This window comes from Talaromyces stipitatus, genomic scaffold (genome assembly GCF_000003125.1).
Source record: "Talaromyces stipitatus ATCC 10500 scf_1105507295527 genomic scaffold, whole genome shotgun sequence".
NCBI lineage: Eukaryota > Fungi > Ascomycota > Eurotiomycetes > Eurotiales > Trichocomaceae > Talaromyces > Talaromyces stipitatus.
Genome location: NW_002990114.1, coordinates 570,203 through 594,665, shown reverse-complemented (window position 1 = coordinate 594,665; position 24,463 = coordinate 570,203). Strand labels below are relative to the sequence as shown.

At 46.9% G+C, this 24,463-nt stretch overlaps 8 protein-coding genes across 8 annotated transcripts, besides 1 other annotated feature; 2 read left to right on the top strand and 6 right to left on the bottom strand.

The window, feature by feature from the left end:
* Positions 1-40: 40 nt before the first annotated feature.
* TSTA_082680 (importin beta-4 subunit, putative) lies at positions 41-3,609 on the bottom strand (the record flags this gene model as incomplete). The annotated part of the gene is made up of 4 exons (XM_002477953.1): positions 41-180; positions 239-972; positions 1,200-3,507; positions 3,564-3,609. The coding sequence occupies 4 exons, from the start codon at positions 3,607-3,609 to the stop codon at positions 41-43; spliced, it is 3,228 nt and encodes a 1,075-aa protein (XP_002477998.1).
* A 2,051-nt stretch (positions 3,610-5,660) lies between these two features.
* Positions 5,661-7,587, bottom strand: TSTA_082670 (hexose transporter protein; the record flags this gene model as incomplete). Its single annotated transcript, XM_002477952.1, has 7 exons — positions 5,661-6,338; positions 6,393-6,678; positions 6,735-6,825; positions 6,880-6,997; positions 7,054-7,289; positions 7,350-7,403; positions 7,464-7,587. 7 exons carry the CDS (start codon positions 7,585-7,587, stop codon positions 5,661-5,663), a joined length of 1,587 nt encoding a protein of 528 aa, XP_002477997.1.
* A 2,767-nt stretch (positions 7,588-10,354) lies between these two features.
* On the bottom strand, positions 10,355-11,591 carry TSTA_082660 (succinate semialdehyde dehydrogenase, putative; the record flags this gene model as incomplete). The annotated part of the gene is made up of 4 exons (XM_002477951.1): positions 10,355-10,421; positions 10,645-11,290; positions 11,408-11,495; positions 11,550-11,591. The coding sequence occupies 4 exons, from the start codon at positions 11,589-11,591 to the stop codon at positions 10,355-10,357; spliced, it is 843 nt and encodes a 280-aa protein (XP_002477996.1).
* A 230-nt stretch (positions 11,592-11,821) lies between these two features.
* Positions 11,822-12,810, top strand: TSTA_082650 (uncharacterized protein; the record flags this gene model as incomplete). The annotated part of the gene is made up of 2 exons (XM_002477950.1): positions 11,822-12,590; positions 12,617-12,810. 2 exons carry the CDS (start codon positions 11,822-11,824, stop codon positions 12,808-12,810), a joined length of 963 nt encoding a protein of 320 aa, XP_002477995.1.
* Positions 12,811-13,983: 1,173 nt separating this feature from the next.
* Positions 13,984-14,577: a mobile genetic element.
* A 69-nt stretch (positions 14,578-14,646) lies between these two features.
* Positions 14,647-14,826, bottom strand: TSTA_082640 (uncharacterized protein; the record flags this gene model as incomplete). Its single annotated transcript, XM_002477949.1, has 2 exons — positions 14,647-14,755; positions 14,810-14,826. 2 exons carry the CDS (start codon positions 14,824-14,826, stop codon positions 14,647-14,649), a joined length of 126 nt encoding a protein of 41 aa, XP_002477994.1.
* A 734-nt stretch (positions 14,827-15,560) lies between these two features.
* Positions 15,561-17,876, top strand: TSTA_082630 (alpha-amylase, putative; the record flags this gene model as incomplete). The annotated part of the gene is made up of 9 exons (XM_002477948.1): positions 15,561-15,722; positions 15,773-15,811; positions 15,867-15,982; positions 16,050-16,158; positions 16,220-16,448; positions 16,512-16,674; positions 16,735-16,881; positions 16,946-17,186; positions 17,250-17,876. The coding sequence occupies 9 exons, from the start codon at positions 15,561-15,563 to the stop codon at positions 17,874-17,876; spliced, it is 1,833 nt and encodes a 610-aa protein (XP_002477993.1).
* Positions 17,877-18,252: 376 nt separating this feature from the next.
* On the bottom strand, positions 18,253-22,173 carry TSTA_082620 (patched sphingolipid transporter (Ncr1), putative; the record flags this gene model as incomplete). The annotated part of the gene is made up of 3 exons (XM_002477947.1): positions 18,253-18,359; positions 18,413-21,851; positions 21,910-22,173. 3 exons carry the CDS (start codon positions 22,171-22,173, stop codon positions 18,253-18,255), a joined length of 3,810 nt encoding a protein of 1,269 aa, XP_002477992.1.
* Positions 22,174-23,205: 1,032 nt separating this feature from the next.
* On the bottom strand, positions 23,206-24,306 carry TSTA_082610 (oxidoreductase, short chain dehydrogenase/reductase family; the record flags this gene model as incomplete). The annotated part of the gene is made up of 3 exons (XM_002477946.1): positions 23,206-23,587; positions 23,688-24,051; positions 24,108-24,306. The coding sequence occupies 3 exons, from the start codon at positions 24,304-24,306 to the stop codon at positions 23,206-23,208; spliced, it is 945 nt and encodes a 314-aa protein (XP_002477991.1).
* Between the last annotated feature and the right edge of the window lie 157 nt (positions 24,307-24,463).

The following is a 24,463-nucleotide window of genomic DNA, read 5'->3' as shown; positions in this document are numbered from 1 at the left end:
GTGTTTGGTGTTCTCATGATGGCTGAAGTAAACCGATTGTTTATTTGTTGAGCCATGAGACAAGTTCCATCACCTCCTTGCGGCGCTCCTCTTCCAATTGCTCGTCGTCGGAGAGAACGGCCTGGAAGATGGGAAGAAGTTGAGGAGTGAGATTACGGACGGTAGGATCCTCCCATTTGTCTAAACACAGTATTAGTAGATGTTAGGGATAGCAAACTCATGATGAAGAGGAGCTTACAGAGCTGTGCAATCATCTTGTACAAGGGCTCGTTCTCCTCGTAATCGTTCTTCAACGGAAGAATGCTGACAATAGCAGGGAGCACATCGGCAATTGGAACCTTATCGTGCTGCTTCAAGATCATGCGAGACAAGCAACCTGTAGCATTGTCCGGCAGACGAGACACCTGTTGCTGGAGGCAGGGTTCAAGCTTTTGAAGAATGGTGGGGAAATGAGAGACGATAGAAGCATCGTTTGTGGCCTCAATCAAACGCCCAGTGGCATAGGCAGCGTTGGACTTTGTCTGAGGGTCCTCATCGTCAAGACGCTTCAAGAGTAACGGCAAGAAACGGCCGGTCAACGGAGTGACGGCATCCTTCATTCCAGTGATGACTTCGGCGAGGGTTCCAACGGCAGTAGCGCGCTCAATATTTTCAGAGCTGCTAACAAATCGGAGGACGCTCTTCTCGAAGATCTTCCAGAGCTGGGGGAAGTCAGGGCCAAGAGCGGCAGCTAGCCCCGAAACCACGTCAAGGGCACGGTCAATAACAATCCAGTCGAACTCGGAAGTCTCCTCGACGGATTCTTGGAGCTCTTCATCTTCAGCGAATTCCTGCTGGCAGGCGTGCTTCTTAGTAATGAGGTCAGTTACTTGTTGGACAACATTGGTCAAGACATTCTCATTGGCAACCAGTGCAGGACCAGTGTAACGAAGGTTTTCGGCAAGGTTGCCACAGAGATCGCCAACGGTAGCCCTATATATGAGGTCTGATTAGCATACATCCGAAAGGGACTTTGTGAGTGAAGTGTAAATAACATGACCAAAATCAGGTTACGTTGGAATACGTTGTTAACAGCAATCATGCTTTATATAGCATGTCTGAGTGAGCTGGGTAACGGTGTTGTCATCATGTAGAACAGTCTTTTTGTGCCAGTCCGGTATAAGAAGGGAAATATCAAGAAAGAAAAAAAAAATACATACGGGTCACTTTCTTCACCCCACATCTTAATGGTGGCAGTCATCAAAATCTCAGCGAACTTTTGGACCTCAACTGGAAGCTGGACTTTGAGGGGAAGACCAGGCTGCCACTTTGGCATTTGGCCATTCTCCTCAGCTAAGGAGAACAAGGTGGCGTACGCACGGTGCAAAGTGCTGATGGTGCTCTTGCGGACACCCTCATAAGGATGCTCGGTAAGGGGAAGAACCAACTCAATGGTCTTTTCAAAGTAAGGGAGATAGGCACCCTTGGTGTGGCTGATCAAGTCGCCAATAACCTCGACAGCAATCTCCTTCTCGAGAGCCAAAGGTGTAACGGTAGTGAAGTCTTCCCAGTCATCCTCATCGTCAAGGTCAATATCCTCAATGTCACCATCCTCATCATCGGAGGCTTCGGCAACCTTCACCTTGCGACCTCCAATAGTAACTTCCTGACCAACGAGGTCCTTAGCGGCGTCACCAAGTTCAACCTCAAGATCGGCTTCCTCCTGTTCGATACAAGCGCTCAAGCCCTTAAAAACACCATCAAGGAAAGGCTTGAAGTCCTCTCCGTAAACCTTGGAAATGGATCCCCACAGCATATAGGTGCTTTCCTTGAGACGAGAGTGGTCAAGGTGAAGGGCTTCTTCGCTAGCACGCATAAGAGGCTCAACATAAGGTTGGTAGTGTTGAGGACCGGCTGCAGCGGACATCTCACCCATAGCATCAATAATGCTAGCACGGAGGTCAAGCTCCTCCTCGCTTTCCTTCTTGGTGGCATATTCCTGCATAAGGTGCATGGATTTTTCAAAGTAAGGGAGGAAAGCCTCACCCGCAGAAGACGCGAGAGATCCAATGGCGCTAGCAGTGAGACCCTTAATCTTGAAATCAGGGTGTTGGAAGAGCTTGTGCAAGAGGGGAACAAGCTCATCCTGGTAAGGGACGATATCCTTCTCATCGAGCCCGTCAACGACAGCATCAATGGAGCTGACAGCAGCTTTCATAATATTAACAGTGGGGCCGCTTTCCTCGCCCTTGTAGTTTTCCATGGCGCTAGCGAGGTTCTGCACCAAAAGAGGCATGAGCTTGGCATGCTCCTTACCAACATCTTCTGCGAGATCATCTGCAAGACGGGCAACACCGTGCAAAGTAGCCTGGCGAACCTTGGGTTCCTTGTCGCTGAGAAGATGAAGGACAATTGGGAATATTTCACCGAACTGACTGCTGATAAAGTCGGGGGCACCCTCAACGCACATACCCAAAGCCAGGATACCGGCACGACGATAGTCTGGGTTTTCGCTGTTGAAGTATTGGCCAAGAGCCTGGAGAAGTGGTACAACGACCTGGCTTGGAGGCAAGCTCTGAGCAAGCATGTCGAGAAGGCCAAGGGCAGAGCGAGCGGGAGTAATCTCGTCTTCATCGTCGTCGTCATCGAGTTCAGTCACAATGTGAAGAGCGGTGCGGGTAAGCTGTTCACCAACACGAAGACCCTGAACCTTGAGCTTGCGGTATTTGACGCACTGCATAAGGAAGCTAATGGCTTGAGTTCGGGTATCTTCAGCCAGCTGTGTGTTTGCGGAAACTTCGTTCATGAAAGTAATTAGATCATTCATGTGGACGTTCATCAATGCCGGATCACATCCGAGCAAGGTTTGGAAGACCTCAAAGGCTTGCATGATACGGTCCTCGTCAGTGGTGTCGATAGCATCCTTGAGGACACGGACCATGTCTGGGAAAACTTGCTGGAAGGCCTTGACAGGGACCTCGTCCTCATCCGAGTCGAGATGCATTGCAAGCTTGCTCAAAGCCAAAAGAGTATTGATGCGGACCTCGGCGCTCTCGGGGTCACGGATGGTCTTGCTGAAGAGAGTGAATAAGTCCTGGAACTTATCTTCGAACCCTTCACCCAAAGACTCGAGGATAGTGAAGAAGATGTAGACACCAATCGCCCTCTCCTCTTTGTTTCCGCTCTGGGCAGCCTGAAGCAAGAAGTTGGGCAGATCGGCCCACTCGCCGTCCTGAAGATCGATCTTGGCTACCGAGGAAACAATACGGGCAATAGCGTGACGAACAAGCTCGGAGCTGCTGCTCATGGTTCCTCGGAGTAATTGTTCCCGAATTTGAGGCTTCTGGTTCTGAGGGACCTTGAGCCAGAACTTGCCTACAAGGCCTCGGGCCTCAACGGCAGCCAACTGACGAAGATCATCACTGTCGTGAGAGGTGGCTAATTGGAGGAGGAAAAGGAATGATTCGGGTTTGTTGTAGAACTCTTTTTGAAGGACACTGGTGGCTTCCTTCAAGTCACCAGTGGAAGCTGCAACATGACTCGTTAGTCTTATGCGATCAGTCCAAGTAAGAAGATGCTCTTACGGTTAAGGATGATTTGCAGTTGCTGCAGAAATCTCTGTTGATCCATGGTAGGCAACTGATTTGTGTAACTGTATCTTCTGCCTTCTTCTTTCTAACCCCTATTTTGACGCAAAGCGTCGTGAACAATTTCTCAAGAAAGAAGAAAACCTGTGATGCGGGGCCACAAGCTAACAGACTTGCTGCAAACACCAAAAACTTCTGCAGTCTCCTCAAATCTCTTTGAGAGCAAAAGGAGCATAAAGAAAAGCAAGAGAAAACAAGAGACAAAAAAAAGAAATGTGTATTTTGATTTTGCACTTAATGGAGAGGAGAGGAGAAAAAAAGGTGAATTTTTTTTTGCCGTCGTCCCACCAGCTATCAAACCCAATTGGGAATAGCGTTAATGTAGAGAGCTCATTCAGCCAATCAAAGCAGCACACGCCTCTCCACCCCGCACTTTTCCTTTTTGGGACATGTTTTCCCCCTCTTTTATACCCTAACCCTAATACCCTAACACTGTCTTCACTCACATTAGGGTACGTATGTTCTATGAGAAATTTTCCTGAGACCCGCAAGAACTTAGCAAACATCACAACTAGGCTAATCGCGACTCCTTAAACATACCAGTAACTCTTTCTGTGCCTACCGATCCAGATCAAGAGCTCCTCGCCTGTCAAGTCAAGATATGCCTCTTCAACATATCGATGGGCATTCTTCTCCACCCATCCACCGATTAGCAACTGGGCCAAGATGTACTGTCGTCGGGGCGTATCGGTCTATAGCTCGTTACGACTACATCTAGCTCCGCGGCGATTCAGTAAACCTCGAATACCGAAGTTTTTTCTGAGGGCTTTATCCACACGATCAACGTTCATATCACGTCAATTACCAGCATGTCTCTCTAGGCATCTCTTTGGGGAATGATAGTTGTCGTCTCTTGAGTTCTCACTAACCTTCCTGAATGGACCAGGGTTTAGATAACACGCGATGTATAGCCTTGTCATACTGCAAAGAATAAGGAGGGGTCAAACCTGCCCAGATGGTTATCAACTTTCCATAATCAAGTGGTACCATTGATACTTGAAATGTCTCCGCCGCACATTCAAAATGAATGGACCCTTTTTCCTATCCGACTCAATCTGCAAGTGTATCCCAGGAGTCAATAGTGGCATGCTACTGCCGGGTATCCATGGATAACAAACGGAAAACTCCGTCTCACGCAATCACAGGTATGTCAAGCTTGTCAGTTGTCAGTTGTATATTGTCTTCCGATGGCTGGTGGGGATAGTAATGAAACAAGTTGAAATAGAATGGTGCAAGTCGAAGTTGTTGGTAGGAATATGAATAAGTATCGAGTTTTTTATCATGATCATTTTACCGGCTACGAACGCTCATTCGCTCTTAGGATCGACTAATATAGAGTACATTATATCCGCTGCTCTTGATAGAGGAACGCAAATTTGCGTGTTTATCTCGACGTTTGCAATTTTCAGCGACGGTAGTACTAGCCACCTATTCCCGTGGGCGGTTTCTTCCCCAACTCTTGCTACCTTTCTTTTATAATGTCTGGGTATAAGTGGATTTCTACTGATACTGAATCTGTCTGATAGGACTTAAGGCGGGAAATCCGGACATATCACTTAGATTATTGCTTGACGAATCCTGCCAATGGAGTTGTTTAGTCTGTCTTGCGATGGAGTGCCGGGTATATCCTATCTCTTTTGTCGTACGACTCTGGATATAGAGTCGCTCGGGATAAAAACAGAAGTACCGCTCTGCATTACGAAGCTAAATATGCGCATTTTTATGCCCGTTGACAGGAAAGATTCTTGAAAGACTGTATTGTGCCTTAAAATTTATAAGGGATTCCAAATTTTCATACCTACTTAATATGAATATAGTCTGCATCTATGCATAGGGATACCTAGGTACTTTAGGAATAAGGATATCGTATATAATTACGTGAGAAAGAGGCATTATAAGTTAGGGCATTATATAGACAGGTATACGTATCCATTCAGCATTGTAGCTTCAATATTCAGGATTCACAGATCACCCCGAGGTCATAAAGATACCCTGGCCCAGCCAAGACTCCACCGTTGAAAGGACAATTTCACCTCATCCCACAATCTCAGTCTGCGTTGCGATGACTTTCTCGGAGTCATGAGCTTCAGGACCGTCCAAAGTGCTAGCCAGCTGACGAGTCTTTTCCGTAGCAGCACCACCTCCAACAATAGCTCCGTCGCCATCAAAGAATCTAGCAATCTCTTCCAAAGGTGTCTCCTTGGTTTCGATATAGAATTTCCAAACAACAAGAGTCTCAAACACCAACCACACACAATATACGATGTAGTACTTCCAGTGGATAGCATCGAGAGCAATTGGGTTCACGTATTGATTGAACCACAAACTCAAATCAACGCAGAAGAACATGAGAGTGAGACCCTTGGCACGGAGGCGATAAGGCAGAATCTCAGAAGAGTAAGATACAAGCATACCGCTGAAGCCGATATTGTAGGAGATGTAGAACAAGAATATGAAAACAATAACTGTATTTGCGGCGTTCTGGTTTGTGCCCTTGCCAGCGTCGTGGTCTATTTGGAAACGAGCCAGGGCAATAGTAGTGGCAACAAAGCAGGAAATCATGCCAGCGCAGGAGGTCAGGAAAAGTTTGCGTCGACCGAACTTGTCGACAAAGAAGCATATACCGGTGGCCGAAACGACGTTGACAGCATTGAGGATTGAGTTGATAGTCAGGACAGTGTTGCTGTTCGTGATTCCGATGAGTTTGAGGACCTATACTGATTAGCTGTTGCCAGTCACTTTCGAATGACAATAATTGTAACATACCTGAGGCAGGAAGTAAGAAACAATACCATTACCAGACCATTGTGAGAAGAAACCAATAGAGATCAAAATGATAGAGCGGTGTCGGTTTCCAGGAGTCGACCATAGTTCAGACCAAGAGTTACCTTCAAACTCCTTCTCCAGGGCGATAGTCTGCTGAATCTCCTCAAACTCGACATTCACCAGCTCATCGTCTTCATCGCCTTGAGCATGGACATAAGCCAGGACCCGCTTCGCTTTAGCATGTTTACCCTTCGAAATAAGCCAACGAGGAGACTCTGGTACAGTCCTATAAGGTAGACTGTTAGTGTATGTTCGCATCTGTTGTGCTTAATACATTCTTACCAGATAAAAACAAGCTGGCAGATGGACGGAATACCCTGCAAAAGACAAGGTACACGCCAGGACCACGCACTGTGTTGGATGTGATTTGTACCTATACATAATCATTAACACGCTATAAAACCTGGATACCTCTTGGACAACATACCCAGGGCAACGCATGCGCCAATTAAGCTACCGATATACCAAAGCGAGTTGTAGATGGTACTGTAGATTGCTCGGTGTTGCGGATGGACGAGCTCAGCCACTAGAAGAGGAGAGCATTCCTGTGCGAACTATTAGCTCTCTAGACGTCTATCATTTGAGACCATTACTTTGTTACCTGAGCAATACCAAGACCAAATCCGAGGATAATACGTCCCACGACAAAGAGAGCAACACGGTATCCGATGGAGACCATGGCGACCCCAAACAACATGATCACGCAGCCAATGACAACGCCAGCTCGCCTTCCCAGAACATCAGCAACATAGGGAACCACTGGGATTGCCAACATTGATCCAATTGACATAGCTGCTGTCAGTAAACCTAGAGTACTGCTGGAAGGATAGTGGTAGGCTGAAAATTGTCAGTCCATATCTTCCGTCTGCGAAAGGCAAAACAAAAAGTATAACTTACACGCTTTCCAAGAGTCCATTGCCTCCAGACCATTCATCAAAGAACCGTCGTAACCTAAACCAACTAGTTAGCAATTCTGTTCCGTCTCTGTGATCTCACAATCAGACTCCTTACCGTTTGTAGCCGATGTAATCATAGCAGCCCACAAAGTGAGATACACAAATCGCATCCCCTTCATCTTCCACCATGTTACTTTGGGCCACTCGCGGCCAGCGAGCTCAAAGGTGTCTTTTCCCATAATCACTTGCAGGTCGAGCGAACCGTTTCTTGCAAGCTAAGCCTTCGTGTTGAGGACTCAAGATTAAGACAGCGATATCTGACTCGTGGAGGGTGTACAAGATGAAGAGAATCCCCGACACTCGAGATGAGGCTTCTATTTGAATCCTACATTTCAAAAGCCGCGGCTAAATCCTTCCATCTCTAATATACCCGGGCAAGATACACACCATGTGGCGGCTGCTTTTTTTGTATATTTAATAGCCAATAGCGACAGGCCATGGGGTGACTATACCTTGCTGCTGGATAAAGCAGTGTGAATCAACAAATGAATATCTTTGATTCTTGCTGTCGCCCCAAATTCAGGCTAAAGCTGCTCTTGCCACGCGACAATCTGGGGAAATGGGACAGGAACCGGGGGAATTTGCGGTGACAGCTGCGCAGAGAACAGGAAGGCTTATCTCGCTCAAGCGAGTCGAAGGGAGTAAGGGACTGAAACCTTCTCCAATCGATTGACCACTTAATATTTAGGTTAACCGTGCCCGTGCATCTCGGGCCGCCAAGTGCATCGGGGCGGCGAGTGGACACTGGATACTAGCAAATAAGGGGGGAGTCAATCATACCCAGACTGGTCCATTTACCCATTCTGGGGAAACGAGTTCCCCGCAATAATAGAGTGCTGAGGACGGAGTACGGGGTGTACTTCCTAAAGCGTGTGTCGAACGTATATAGCCGGTCTTGTAAGATCCTTTCCTCCGTCACTTTGGGAGTAATTAGCAGGATGGCTTCTGTGCTGTGGCTCCCCGAGTCAGTCGGTGAAGCAGCTGGCTGGCTAAGTACCAGTAGCAAAGCGCTTACCATCTCATGATACGATAGCAGTGGCATTTTCGGCATAGAACACATCTCCCATTGCCGAGCTTGTCATGACAATTCACTAGTGCCCAGTATTTCGTTGGCTAAATTTCCAGCCTCGCCTCCACAAATGGGGCCAGAATTTAGACGCCTCGGCGAGTTTGGAGTACAGAGATTCTTTGACTTCACGTAATAGTCCATGTGCTGACTAGTAGTCAGAGGTCTGTGGTTTACTCGCCGCAAAACCATGCCCTTTGTTCCAAGGTTCTTCACAGCAACTATTATACCCCGCGCATGCTACTGAATAGCTAGCTCCGGTTAATAGCAACCATTGAGTTTCTCTCAGGCTGTCAGCTGGTACTGTTAAACCCTGAAACTGGCCAGCACACGCGGAATGTCGGCTCCCAACCGAGAAGCTCAGATGCAAATTTCCTTATGTAGTATGGTTGATTAACCATCTCAATCTACTTCCCTGACCAGTCTGTCCGCAAAACAAGAATAGGTTCTTCTAATCTTGTTATCATGGTTGAACCATATCCGATCCTCTTAAAAAGACAGGTTCACCAAGATGAGACCACTACTGAGATCAACTTTGTGGCAGGATATCACCTGATGCATGTAGACTCCTGCCTGGATGCCATAATGGGACTAGCCCGTTCTAGGCGAGGTATTGATATCAACCCTCGACCTCACCACTTAGCTAGACACATGCCATCTTTCTAGAGACTCATCGCTTTGTGCTCAGATTCTCTAAGAGTAAAAGAAAATGGCTAGCGGTCGTTCAGGTCAGCGCCATTTTGTAAATTCTCGATCTTGAGAGGAAATACCCGAAGCCCGAGAGCAACTGGCCGTAACATGGTGTGTACTAAATTCATATGATAAGTTGCAAAACCGTCTGCAAGGTGAAGTAAGAAGGGACCTGGATTGGTGAATTATATGCGCGCAGGATGAACATGTCAAGTCACTTATATCTTCTGCGGGTTGCACAAACTTCATATTATTGCTGCTACCTTCTTGAGCTCTTTCGGCGTGCGCGTTAAGGGTTAGATCGGAGGTCATATCATGGGGTATGCGATACCTGTCCAGCATTCAGATCTAGCATACGACTGTTTTCCAAGCGGCGAACTGGTTTGTCATTTTGCATCGACGCAGATTGGTGCAACCCATCAGACACATCGCTGGAGCCAAATAACACAGTCCAGGAAGGACAAAGATCTGGACCAAAAGGCGCGAACAATTGCTGTTGAAATGGAGACAAAATCATGGGGAATGTTTGGGTCGCAGGAGCCATTTGACGAGATTTACACAAGAGGTTCTCGAAAATTCGTTTTGCGCCATGTGCTGTAGGAAAGCGCTTCGAAAGCTCGTTGAAAGTTGTACGGGCTATCAGAATTTCGTTTTCGGCATTCTGTTTGAAATGAGAGTATCGATAGGAGGATAATTGTATCAAACTGGCCACCAGCAGGTAAAATATAGAAGCGGAAGCAAGGAATGATACATCGCCCCAGGATATGTATTCTTCGGAGATTCCAGAGACAAATGAGGCAGCTAGGAGGCTTGTGAGGGAGAATGGGTGACCTGATGTCTCAGAACGATAGAAGATTATCAGCGCTACAAAGTATGGAACATGAAGTGCCGAATCTTGAACTCATATGGATTAAGGGTCCGTGTTTTGCGGTCATAGAGGTGAAGAGGCTCTGGAAGGTCATTAATCCAGTTCAACAAAGCAATTTCAATGTCAAGTCGATGAATTTCGGAAAGACTGCTGCGTCGAAAATGTTCTGTCATATCACCGAGAATCGAAGTGATAAAAAGCGGATCCCTCTTGATAGATATCTGGGGTACACAGGTGAGCACCTTTTTCTACAGCGTCTTGGACCAGTCTATGGACTTTTTCAGCACCGTTGGTTGCGTAGAGAGGTCCCAGAGTCGTTCCATCATCCCACGGATTTCCTAGGCGTACATTCTTTTGAATCGCCTCGAGCAGTTTCTGGACGAAATTGTCTAATATGGATCTGTGTACGAATACTCGATGGGCATAGATGCATACTTGCCCAGCAGAAGCAAATTTACATGCCAATAGCGCTGTATTTCATTATGTTCTCGGAGGTTAGATTGCCAGCTCCTTGCGCTTGTGTAGACAACAAACAGAACACACTCACATTTTACAGCCAAATCTATCTCGGCGTCCTCAAACACTATGAAGGGCGCATATCCCCTGAGTTACATGGTCATCTTTTTCAGATTCGCTCCGCACTTCTCAGCCAGAAATTTCCCGACACTAATTGAGCCCGTGAATGTTACATGGCGTACCAGAGAATGTGAGGAGAAGAGAGAACCAATTGACGACGCGTTTTTCGGTGAACTTGGTAACATGTTATAAGCACCTGCAGGAAACCCGGCTCTTTCGCAGGTTTTTGCGAGAGTTATGGCACACAGTGGTGTCTCTGGCGCCGGCTTATGTACAACTGTGCATCCGACTGCCAGAGCCGGTGCAATTTTCTTGAGCACACCAGAATTGTTAGGGTGTAATAGCGCAGACGACACCGACTGGTTGACGAATGGTCCAGATTCTAGTCGCCCGTCCTTCAGCAGCAGCAGAGCTTGGAATGGACTCATCCCACAGCCTTGTTCGGCAAGATTGGCGAACCAGTCGAGGAACGTTACAGCATAGTCCACAGCTCGAAGCGACTCTTTGAATGGTTTGCCCAATTCAAGAGTACAGATAGCTGCCAGATCTTGGGCAGATTCTGATACTTGCCGTGACCAATTTCGTAGAAGTTTACCCCGTATTTTAGGGGAGAGGGTTTTGTAGGAAGGAAATGTCTTGTGAGCTATCTCGATAGCAGCGCTGTAGTCCGATGCATTGCAATCTATAATATGGGCCAAGATTTGTTGATCGGTGGGATCTAGACGAGTTCTGTTACCTTCATGGGTTGTTTCCCCTTTGCTGGAAGCCTAGAGAAAATTCACGACAAGACGAGGCATACCTTCTACTTCGAATGTCTTTCGTTCATTGTGGTTATTCCAGGTTCCACCCACATAAGGCCGATTATCCAAGAGCGTGGGGTCGTGAAACTATTGACAGCTGAATTAGTAGCTCCGTGCCCAATGAAGTAGTCGTTCACTCACTGTGTAGGGAATATTCTTTTGTAGAAGTGACGTTGACTTCATAGTTGCTATCGGTTGTAAGCCAATAGTTGGAGATCTCGACAACTTCTATTAGAGATCCTTGCAATCTGCTTTGATTTACAGTCTTCCCAACTTGCCATGGTGGTGAAATGGTTTTATTCGCGATCTATCGTTGACAGCATGAGTGGCAGCATCACAATTCCGAAAGGAAGTGTGGCCGTAAAGGTCACGTTCATCTGCACTGCTTTTCTTGGCAGCATTCCAAATTTCCAATGTCACGATTTGCAAAACCGACCATTCTTGGTCTAAAAACACTTGACAAAGTGCCTAGCTTTTCGTATTTCGTTGGACATCCATCAGGAAAACGGATATTGTTTGACCTTGAAGTCCGCAAAGACTGGGACAATCTTTCGCCTGTTGTCGCAGATCGCATGCGTGAGGCTGGCTGGACAGCCGAAGTGAAAAAGGATGTCCCGGAAGATTTTGAAGAAAACAATATTGTCCTTGAAGGCATCAACAGCGTGGTTTTGAGTCACTGGCATTGGGATCATGTTGGCGATATGTCGAAATTCCCGCCTTCGACATCAGTGATAACAAGGCCAGGTTTCACTAAAACCTTTGTACTGGATTTCTTTCGAATTCTCGAATCCCAATCTTGGAGTCTGACTACTTGGGATGAGATGACCGTCAAGATAACAGACTTTCCTCTGGATATTAATGGCCATCCAGCTCACGACCTCTTCGGTGATTGCTCGTTATATCTTTTATATACAGCCGGTCATGCGGTAGGCCACCTCTCAGCATTGGCTAGGATAACTTCTCGTTTTAGCGATGTTTATGTTGGTGATACTTTTATAATGCTGGGCGGGGACTGTTGCCATCATATGGCCCAGATAGGGCCTTGTAATAGATACCCGTTACCGTATGATGTGAATTTCAGGTTCCACGCCACTTTAGAGAGATATCTATATGATAAACGTGATACGACTGGTAGTATCGAATCTATTACTCATCACCAGGGCCGTGATGTGCCTTTGATGAGTTCTATAATGACACTTTTGCGGCAGGGCTACAGAAAGCTAAGCAGCTCGAGCAGGAGCCATCTCTAAATGGCTTTTTGATCCTGCTCCACTGGGGTCGTTACGATATACCTGAATCCCATGTTACTGTGCTTGGTTGCACACTCTGGTCAAAAGTCCCAGATGCAGCACGGGATATTGTTTCAACTAAAATTCAAGATTTCAAGAAGATTGAAGACTGAACGGTTGAAGAGCATAATGAGAATTATAAGGCAGACCTTTCTTGGCTGTTGAGCGAGTTAGAATCCATACAAAACAAGAACAAGACACAGAAGAAAAGGCAGTATCATGCCCCGTCCTTCCAGGATACATCCAGCCCGGAGCATCCAAATAATCCCTGGAGCTCTGCATTTGGAACTAAAGTACTCTCACAGATATTAACGTCTAGTGGAGTCAAGGCTTGGGTTTTCGGACACACAATATACCACAGAGTTTCCAAAAGCAGGGGATACGAGTTGTGGCGAATCAACGGGGATACGTACTTCCATGGCATATCGCCGAAAGATCGAAGGATAAATTCGACGCTACAAAAGTTGTACATTTATGGTTGAAGTGGAGATAGGGCTATAAGGCTAGGCTTGGAAGGGGCATGCTCTAGTATAACGCTTTCCAACCTTGAAAGGTTTGGTGAAAGAATCACAGAACCTGGCCCGACCCAGCGAGACATGGTAAATATTCATGGACATATACCAAGGCATGAATGATAGGTGTTCCGTTGTTGAAATATATACAGACCAGTCAGCCAAAAAGGTCACGCAGTCATATTTGACGTGAGACTGCCTTGAGAACGGGAGCGGTTGAATTGGTGCTATACCCAGAGAAAGAAAACCCGGTTTATGGTGATGATGATGATGATTTATTATGCCCGGACGGGCTAACCCTATAGGGCACTATGATAGTGCTCTAGATATATACAATTCATGTGTTTCCGACCTCTCCTCCTACAAGCCCCTGCTTTTCCTGCTTCAACGTATTTATCTTGGTATCCGGAGTTAAGGCCTCCTTGGCCTGTGGTTCACAACATCTTGTTAAAAAGAATTGATAGACCGGCTTAAAGGCTGTCTTCTTAAGTGTATAGCGTCCTATCCTCGGCGGCTACAGCGGTGTCTATCGTATGTGAGGGTGGGAATAGTTAGTTAGTGCTAGCTTTGCAGTGATTGACTTGGCTCCTGTTCCTGCTCTGTGTCAAGTCTTCCTGTTGATATTGTATATCTAATTGTCATTCGTACCACTTTAATATCTGGTCGCCATCGCTCAGGATCAGATTGTGCCTTTCCTCCAAGGTAAAAAGACAGACTCCCTCTTCTCATTTCTGTACACTATAGCATGCCTTCTCTCATTCCTACCCACTTTATACAGCGGAATAGAAAGTGCTCTATAGTCTCGCTTGCCTGGCCACAAGCGCAGAGGTCTGACTCTACGGCTCCTATCCTATTCAGGTAACTGTTAAGCCTAGTCATTCCTGTCTGGAGTTGCGCCAGAACTATAGCTTCTTTCCGCTTCAGCCCATCATATATGCTATTGATGTGCTTTCCTGGCAAGGCTGAGTCAATGGTCTTTGAGTAGTTACCCACTCCATCTGGAAGGGCTCTCGTATATCGTTGTTTGGTGATAGCAAGTCTCACTGCGGTAGATTTAGCCTGGTACGGTTGCTTTTCTGGTTCACATTCTTCTTTTGTTGATCTTTAAGTGGCCATTTTCGCCTTCAATCTTAATGCAGAATCAGTATATGCTGGGACCCAAAGTAGGCTGATCACATTTTCCCTTCCCCGAAGAAGCTGGGCCATTATATATATCTGTTGAATCACGCTTTGGTTAGACTGTTGGCGCGGTTGTCCAATAGCAGCTAATATAGATCAATTGCTGCTGAGGATTGTCACTTGTCTACTGAAGACCCATGGCAGAATACATTTCAATTCTGTAGCTATTGCTTCCAGCTTAGCTGTGTATGGGTTCTGTTCTGTTCGTCTTAATAGCATTGCAGTGTAGCTAGTCAGTACATCATCTGCAATGTTGACCTAGGTGTCCTTAATGCTGCCTCCCATGCCTACCATGTCACCCTTGGCGGACGAGCTGGTGGCGATTAGGATACCTTCTGCACTGTTGGCGATTCCGATGGCTTTCTCTCTGTCACATTCGCCTCTCACCTGCAGTCGATCTGTCCAAGGTGACACCGCGTACGCATTGATGGTTTCCATTCTATCTGTTATCTCTCTTCCTAGTGTCTGCGCTATACTTTGTAGTGGAGAGGAAAACCTCCGAGTCAATGTGACCCTCAGCTTCCTCAGCGGATTCGTTCTGGGACCCGGTCTATGGTGTATTGAAGCCACTTAGTCAAGTGAAATATAATACTACAAAGGGAATGGTCTATGTCCGGTAATTGTCCGTGTGTGGAGATTTGACTCTGAGAGGACGAACCTGTTTCGTCGAGTTGTCCGCCATGAAAAACTAGCTTGTTATCATCTACCGTCCTTCACCGACACCAGGTGAGACGAGGCTTGACGCCACATTGCTTATGTCTGCTAAAATTGATTGCAATCCACGTACTCTCTTCAGGATTTTCGAATAAGCTATTCTATTTATGAGCTAGCTTGGGACACGCAGGCACCAGAAAGCGTCAACTGACCGCGTAGTTGCAAATGAAAATTCGTTTATAGTACTCCTTGTATCTGTTCTTTACCTAAACCCCTACCTCCATACCTAGTCCATTGGATCTGCCTACATAGGGCTTTTCTACCGGTATGCATACTTTCGCGTCCCCCAGATTGCGGAGTAAGTAAGGAAAAGCCGACATCCGGCTCTCAGTCAAATTTTTAGTCGAATAGATAAAAAGACCAAGATATGCTTCTCTTCGGCAAGTAGGAGATGTCTGTTGTGTTTGAGTATCCAAACCTCACGTACTCCCAATAATAGACGTACGACATCCGCTACTATGAAGCTATCCAACGTTTCTCTGGTGTGGAGTATTCTTGCTAGTATGACACTGGGATTGTCTGCGGGCCAATGGCGCAGTCAATCCATCTACTTCTTGCTTACGGATCGCTTTGGATTGACTAGTAACTCGACCACGGCTTCTTGCGATGTTGCTGACGGGGTAGGTCTGAGTACTTCCTCCTTTAACTATTACACTGATGAGGTCAATAGCTATACTGTGGCGGTAGCTGGCAGGGGGTGATCAATCATGTATGTAATTCCATGTCGTATTAGACGTTAAATGTTATTATTGAGACATGAACAGCTCGACTATATCCAGGGTATGGGATTTACAGCCATCTGGATAACGCCAGTCACCGAGAACTTTGAAGGCGACACTCAGGATGGCGAAGCTTACCATGGTTATTGGCAGCAGAATGCGTAGGTAAACCTTTCAACCTATGGTCTTGATTCTTACAACATTCACCTGATTCTGACTTCGTTCTAGTTACGAGGTCAACGCCCATTACGGTTCCTCCTCAGATTTACTTGCACTCTCCAATGCGCTACATTCTCGAGGAATGTACCTGATGGTTGACATCGTGGTAAACAATATGGTACGACTCATGCTTCTTTAGTGGGTGAAATCGGACAGAGTATCTGACAGAAAGTATCTAGGCATATGATGGGCCCGGCACCAGCGTCGACTATAGTATCTTCAACCCATTTCCATCAGAAAGTTACTACCATCCCTACTGTCTGATTACCAACTATAATAACCAGACAGACGTCGAGGACTGCTGGGAAGGAGACACCTATGTCTCTCTACCGGATCTTAACACTACTCAAACATACGTCAAAGACACTTGGAACTCCTGGGCGAAGTCATTTGTTGCTAATTATTCCAGTATGATTCCCCCGGTCTTGCTCTAGACCACAATTAGGCACTTGTACTGACTGTCTAATTTAGTCGACGGACTCCGTATCGACTCTGCAGCGCACATTCAAGAAGACTTCTTTCCCGATTTCGAGGATTCTGCTGGCGTTTACTGTATCGGAGAAGTAGACGACGGTGATCCAGCATATGTATGCCCCTATCAGAATTACCTTAGCGGAGTGTTGAACTATCCGATGTAAGTTGCCACTCACATACCCTGGTTAACATTGAGACTGCTAATAGGAGTATCATATAGTTACTGGCAATTGCTCTACGCTTTTGAATCCTCCAGCGGCAGCATTAGCAATCTATATGACATGATCAACACTGTCAAATCCGACTGTGCCGACACAACTCTCCTCGGGAACTTCATTGAGAATCATGACAATCCTAGATTCGCATCGTGAGTATTCTCCTCTCATCCTCGGGGATGGCCGTATGATTCTTATAGTATGATATCTATATAGTTACACTAGCGACTACTCAGAAGCGAAGAATGTTATCTCTTTCATCTTCCTCACAGACGGTATCCCAATCCTGTACTATGGACAAGAACAGCACTTTAGTGGAGGAAACGTTCCCCTCAACCGCGAAGCTCTCTGGCCATCTGACTACTCGACCACTGCACAACTATACACACATACTGCAACATCAAACACCATTCGCACACTGGCCATGGGCAAGGATTCGGGTTTTCTGACTTATAAAGTAAGCTTCATCTTCTCAACCCTGAGCTGGCTGTAGGTTTTTGTACTAACAGCAAGACAAAAGAATATACCTATATACCAAGACTCCAACACAATCGCAATGCGCAAAGGTACATCAGGCCTACAACTAATCACCATTCTCTCCAACCTCGGCTCCAGCGGGAGTTCATACATCCTCTCCCTCAGCGGTAGCGGCTACTCATCCGGCACTCTCCTTACCGAACTATACACCTGCATAAACGTCACCGTTAGTTCGAGTGGCATTATCGCCGTGCCCATGGCCTCCGGAGAGCCGAGGGCGTTCTTACCCTGGTCTTCTGTCTCCGGTAGCTCGTTGTGCAATGGCGATAGGAGTCCAGAGTGTACAGCCGCATCAACTGTTGCAGTCACATTCCAGGAGACCGTCACGACCACATATGGTCAGGAAGTTTACCTTTCCGGCTCGATTAGTCAACTCGGTTCGTGGAGCACGTCCAGCGCCGTGCTGATGTCGGCGAGTCAATATACATCTTCTAATCCTCTATGGACGGTCACCGTGGATCTGCCGGCTGGCGAGTCGTTTCAGTATAAGTTCATCATTAAGAATACTGATGGCAGTATTACGTGGGAGAGTGACCCGAATCGTAGCTATACTGTGCCTACGGGCTGTCAGGGCTTAAGTGCTAGTATTGATGATACGTGGAGGCGATGATGACTATGATCCTGGATCCATGGGTGTGAAAATGAACTTTCTGTTTTGACCCGAATGATACAGGAGCAGGTCCTGATATAGTAAAACCGCTCGCTGAGAATTCACCTACGCAAAGACGAAAGTGCATTACAACTATCTTCCCATTCCTGGATAAATGCTTTATATTGCTCAAATATTATTTATACGCCCATTCCTCGTACATACAAAATGGATAGACATACCATCTACTATTCTGGCTAATCAAAAATCTGGCGATCTTAAAAACCAAACTCCATCAAATCAAAACTCCACCAGAGTAGCTGAACATCCACGATATTCTCTTTACGTTACACATATTGTAGCATGAAACTCCGTTATGTAGACCCCGAGTACGATCTCAATCCTCTTCTTCGGAGTCATACTCGTCGTTCATTAGTAGTGATCGATAGCCGCGAGCGGCGAGATTGTCTTCCAAGCCACCATCTGACTCTGGGTCCACGTAGCCTAAATGATCCGGTTAGTGTGGAAGACGTATACTAGGAAGATATGATGCTCACCTTCTCCACCAAAATAACTCAGAGCAACAGGGAGGAAAATCAAGGCATGGGACGCGGCAAAAATCACAAGAGCCAACCAAATACGGAAATAGTAGATCTCAAAAATCTTGCTTCGCGTAAAAGCAAGTACACAGACACCCAACAATTTCGTGATAGTGATGCCGCTGAAGACGCTGCCTCCGACATTGATGAGTGCTGTCCAGGCTCGGGCATCCTTACCACGCAACTTTGGGCTTCTATCTAGCAAGTTACGCGACGGGAACATGAATGCACGAGCAATATGGGCGCAGAATTCGACTCCGATACCGACGCAAATCACTAGGTTGACAAGCGAAACTGCATTGAGTGATACACCCACAATGGCCATGGTTCCTATGATGTCAACGACTATCATGACGACGGTCGTGGTAACAACTGCACCGGTAGCCACAGATCCCAGTAACGCTGAACTGACAACAAAGATGATACCGACGGCCGTACCAAGCAGAGTCCCGGTGAGACGAACGATAGAGGAGTATTGATCAAAGAAAATATAGAACTTCGAGTAGGGGAAGATATCAATGTTGTGTTCCTTGGATAGGTAACCCGAGATACGTCGAGCAGATGCCTGCGCGTTGATGAAATCAGTCTGACTCTTCAAGGGCGTGTGGCTTGTTCGGAAATGACTGGCGTTAATGGTAAAGCGATGGTTATCTATCACAACCGCGTTGCTATACGGAGCTTTTCCTCCAAGAGGACATGATTCGTCTGTAGGGGATTCAATCCACTTCTCAACATAGTGGACAAACTCCTGTCCTTCAGGCATACCTGATAAGGTAATATTCCAAGGTGGCGTACGATCTTCAAAGCAGACTTTCCCATTTTCTTTGCAGCAATTCTGTTGGGGATTCAGCCAGTAAAAGAAGTCATCCAACCAACTAGCAGTAGCTCCAGATATATAGGAAACGTTGGGGCGTTTGGACTCTTGTTCCAGCACGAAAGGGAGCGAGTACTCTTCGCAAGTAGAAAATCGCCCGCAAACTTGTCGCTGGTGAGATCTTTCGGTTATGTTGACTCCACGTGTGACAAAATACACTGGAGGACCAGTTTGAAAGTATTCGTCGAGATCATCGAAATATTGTATGAGATGAGAGTCTCTTGGAAGTGCAATACGTTGGTCAAGACCCAGCTTGACTTCAGGAATCAAGGCCAGTCCGGCTGTGAATATTCCAAGAAAGATGACTATAACAGCAGCCTTTGCTCTCCGGTCTAGAAGAGTTGGAGCGTAGATACGGCGGATAAATCTTTGCAAGAAGCTTTCTCCAGCCATATCATCATACGCTACTCCGTCCGGCAAACCAGACGATGTTGCTCGGCGTACGGTAAAGCAAGGAAAACAGTCCGCACGCAAACTTTCAACTCGCCTCTGGTTGAGTGCAAGAACAGCGATAAACATGGTAACCTGAAGGATGGCGTTCATGAAAACGGCACCAGCGGCATAAGCAGCAAAGTTTTTCACAGCTGGCATGCCGACGAATATACCCATAGCAAAAGCAACCGTTTCAGTAATCGCCGATAAAAGGATACTAGGTCCCATGCGGCCAAGTGCACGGCCAACGCGCTCGTCAATCTCCTCATCTGGGTGGCTGATGTTCACACGGTCAAATTCGTGAACAATCAGGAAAATATTGTCGACTCCAACGGCAAGCACCAGGAACGGAATGACCTCTGCGATAATAAGAGTCACTTTGATGCCAAGGGCGGAGAACAATCCAACCGAAGAGGAAACGGACATCAAAACAATCACGATTCCAACAATGGCTAGGGTAAACTTGGATTGAACCAGTACGTTTGATGGGTTAGTCAACAGCGACCGAAGAGTTAACGCTCCGGATCCCAACGCCAGAGACGCATAGATGAACATGATCACATAGCTGATAACCACAATTTTTGCATCGGTGTTACTTGATTTGTTCAACTCCTGCTCCAAGCTGCTCTCGGTATTGAAAGATAAACGAAGACCGCGCTCGCGGGCTTCTTCATGAACGACCTCCAAGACTTGGTTCAAACTGTCTTCCCAGTCGATTGCTCTACTTTCACCCTCTGTTCCTGGTGCATGGTTATTTACCACCCAGGTAACAACAATAGCGTTTGCATCGAGGACATTATTTGTGCCCTCATAGCCGCCAAGAATCATAGTAGGTTGTAGAGGTTGTTTGAAGTCTGGAAGACAGCTAACATCACCGGGAGATTCGGTACAGTGTGAGAGCTTTTTTTGCCAGTTCCTAGGTGTGACACCAGCAGACGAGCCGCCATAATAACCGGTCAATGATTGTACCACACAAGCATCGCCCGTCGGCTTAAAGCAAACATCATCCAGAGTCAGTCCCTGCTTTAGAGAAATCATGCGACGAACGCGGCTTTCAACATCAAACCACCAGCTCAAAGTATCGTAGCTCAACACAGGTCCGGTATCGTTGACCAAAAATGCTTGCTCGGCACGATAGAAAGGGCCAAAGTTCTCATCAAAGAACTCTTTTTCTTGAGCTGCGTCGGAAGTAGGACTAACCCAGAGACGAACAGGGTCTGTCTCTACAGCAAATCGAAGCCAGCCCAAGCTAAGGAGCCCGACAATGACAATACTAACAGAGATAGTAATCATAGGAAAGCGGGAGCATTTACTTCCCAGTCGGTTAAAGGCTTTGTCGAATATACCATTCAGCTTGTAGTGCTTATGCGGTGTGTCTACATAAGCAGCACCACGAACAATTTCACCATCGTCCTCTTCATCACTTTGTACGGGATCCTGTAATAGTCTTACCCGCTCGGGTTTGCGATACCGTCGTTCTCGGTAGGCCACGTAGCTCGATATAGATACAACGAGAGAGAGGAATACTGAGTAGATGATAATGACAGCGAATGACATGCACGGCATAAGTCCGACATGACAACGGCTCTGCGATTTCACCTCCGGTAACGTCGGGCATACTGAGGGACAATCCACACAAGAGCATCGATAGGCCGGATCTGAATCATTGCAAGCCTTTGGAACAAGTGGCAGGGCTTCCATACCCTGAGCATCTGGGTATCGAGGTTCCGTTTCGTAATTGATTTGGAAGGGGCTACCGAGAAGCTTCTTGTCGCCTAGGAACTTCATGAACTGCGTATAATTTTTGGCACCTCCTCCAATGAAATCCATTGCTTTTCCTCCAGATGCGCCGTTCTTAACATTTTTGCAACTGTCATAGAAACCACTCTGGTATTCTTCCGACCAGAGATTGTCTATTTCCGTGACCAGATATTTGTCTCCCTTCGGCTCGGTTTGCGTGACGTTGATGAATAACGACTGGTCCGGGGAACATGTGAAAGTACAAAACATGTTGAAGAAATTATCGACACATGCGGGACACGAGGCAATGATACCCTCTGCAAGTTTCAGGTTCTTTTTCAATGCATCGACCTATTCAGACAGGTCCGTCAGTGAGCACGGGAAAACCCCCCCGGAATATGACGCTTACCTGTTCCTCCTCGCAGCATACAGACCCTTCAGACCACTTGCTTCCGCATAGCGAGACCAATTTTTCTCTCACTGCGTCGTCTGGGTCGCGCGCAAGCCCATTATCGGGACAGGGCAATTCCCCGCCAAATATGTTCTTTTTCCCGCAGTGGCCGCGAATAGCACATCGACCAGGTTCATGTATAGTGGTCTCTCCCTGTGCCGCGACCACGAAAAATAGCATGCTACAGAGCAAGCCCGCAGCGATTCTCTGCAGGCTTCTCATACTGTCCAGCCGGTGGCTCGTGACCAAGCCCGGTACTGGCCGTCGCCAAACAAGTCTCCTATAACGTCCTTCCAATTATACTTGACGAATGGCGCGTTAAGCCTTTATCTTGCGAAGGTAATTGCGATTATCTTGAAAAGATGACCGAACGAGGCGAAGTGAGCGAGAACAATCTTGACGAGCGACAGTTGTGGAGTCGCGAAAGCCGTTAGTTTAGCAGGAATCGATCCACACGACCGGATGGCGGGGTGGATACGGCTATAATCCAGATCAAAAGCTTGTACTAGTATTCAAAAAGTAAAGTAGTGATAAAGCCGAGAAATGCAACGGACAATCAATGTGTTAAGGATAGTTTGGTGGCCGGCAAGCAAGTTCGTTGAGGAAGACGATTATTATTTTGATGAGCAGGTGACGCTGATGGAAGCTCGGGTGCCTGGCGGCTAAGGCACACTAGACTATGACATCAGCAGCTAAGCTCCGATCACTTCACACTCTCATTCTTTCTACACCTTCATCTTCCGTATCCATTTCCTTATAAGATATTGTCTGATTGTACCTTAATAGCTTGTTACAAACCCAATGCAAGCGTCACTGAGCAATCGCTTCGATACGATAGTGACTGCGATATCCTAGACGTACATCCTCGGTCGGATACCATCAGGCCATCAGTCCTCGACTCATTTCCACTGGTCAGCCTACAATGCAGTTCCCAACAGTGTCTGATTCGCAGTGGCGCCACGTGTTCTACCAGACTGGTACGAGATACCCTACATAGCTTTCTGGCCAGAACGAATAAGCTGCTCCCTTCTAACGAAGCAGCCAACGGCGCCGACGCAAGGAGCCTTTGACTATGGGACGTGTAACATGTTAAGTAACATGTTACACCGTCTTTGGAACCAGGGCCGGCTAACTCATAGTCTAACTTGCTGAAGCGGCTAGGCAGTGATGTAAACTCTTAGTCAATCCAGCCATGTCGTCCTCACATGTTATTTAGATCAGCGTTCTAACTGCAAGGAAATCTAGACCTTTCGCTCAAAAAACCAGCCCGCCTCCATCTACCACGATATCGGCGCCATTGATATAACTTCCGCCAATATCGCTACACAATAGAACGACTGGCCCAGTGAGCTCTTCCGGTGCACCCATACGACGCATGGGGTTTCGTTCTGCCCAGATCTGCCTCCATGGCGCCAAGTCATCACCTTCGTTGAGAACTGTGTCCATATAACCGGGGGAAATGGTATTGACATGGATACCATAACGCGTCCACTCCGCTGCCAGACTGTTCTTCATATGTAGTAATGCGGCTTTTGAGGTATTATAAGCGGCTTGGGGCTGTGGATAGTTCACACGGTGACCGGAAATTGATGCAATGAAAATGATTTTCCCCCCGTGTTTACCGGTTATCATCTCCCTATGTCCTCACGTCAGTATGCAGTACTGTGTGCTTTTTTGTTGCGTATCCCAATAAATCCAATTGGTGGACATCGCTCAGGTGACTCAAAGTAACACACCTCCCAACAGCCTGTGCAGCAATCCAGCAACCAGTTGTGTTGACGTCAATAATCTTCCTCCAATGATCCACAGATTGCTCCGCAGAGGGGACACAACCGACCATCCCGGCAAAGCAGCATAGTATGTTGAGCTCGCCCAATTGGAACTTTGCAGATTGAGTGGCCGCTATCATACCCTTTTCATCCGTCACATCGCAGGCTTGTGTGATGATCTTCGCTGACGGAAATTCCGTCCTTAATGCTTCGATTGCATCTTTACTCTTTTCTATTGCGCTTGGTAGGTCGAAAAGTGCAAGTCCAGTGAGACCATGTTCAAGTAAAGCTCGAGCTGAAGTCAGAGCCAGCATGCCAGCGCCGCCGGTCACTGTATACATTTTAGTAAGTGCGATACGATATGTTCATAAGGGGAAATACTCATACAAACTGCGTTCCCATGTACTCCAAACCTCGCTGCGGCTCTCTCAGCCGGCGTGCTTTGCGCAGGATATGGCTTTGGTGGTGGGGTTTTCGAGGAAGCAATCTCGAAATTTCCTAGTTGCATCCATGGCATTTTCGAGATGATGTCTGGTACTGGCGGAAGAGGAATCTCTGCCACCGTATTTTCTATCGTAGCTGTCATTGTCTGTTGGGAAGAAATTTCACGACCCAGAAACGAGGAGGAAGATATATCAAACAAGCTCGGCTTCGAATTGTCGGACTGGAAACGGCTGATACGGAGAGTGCTGATCACACGCAGTGTTTGACTGGGAATATCAAAACGGACCTTATGTCGAATA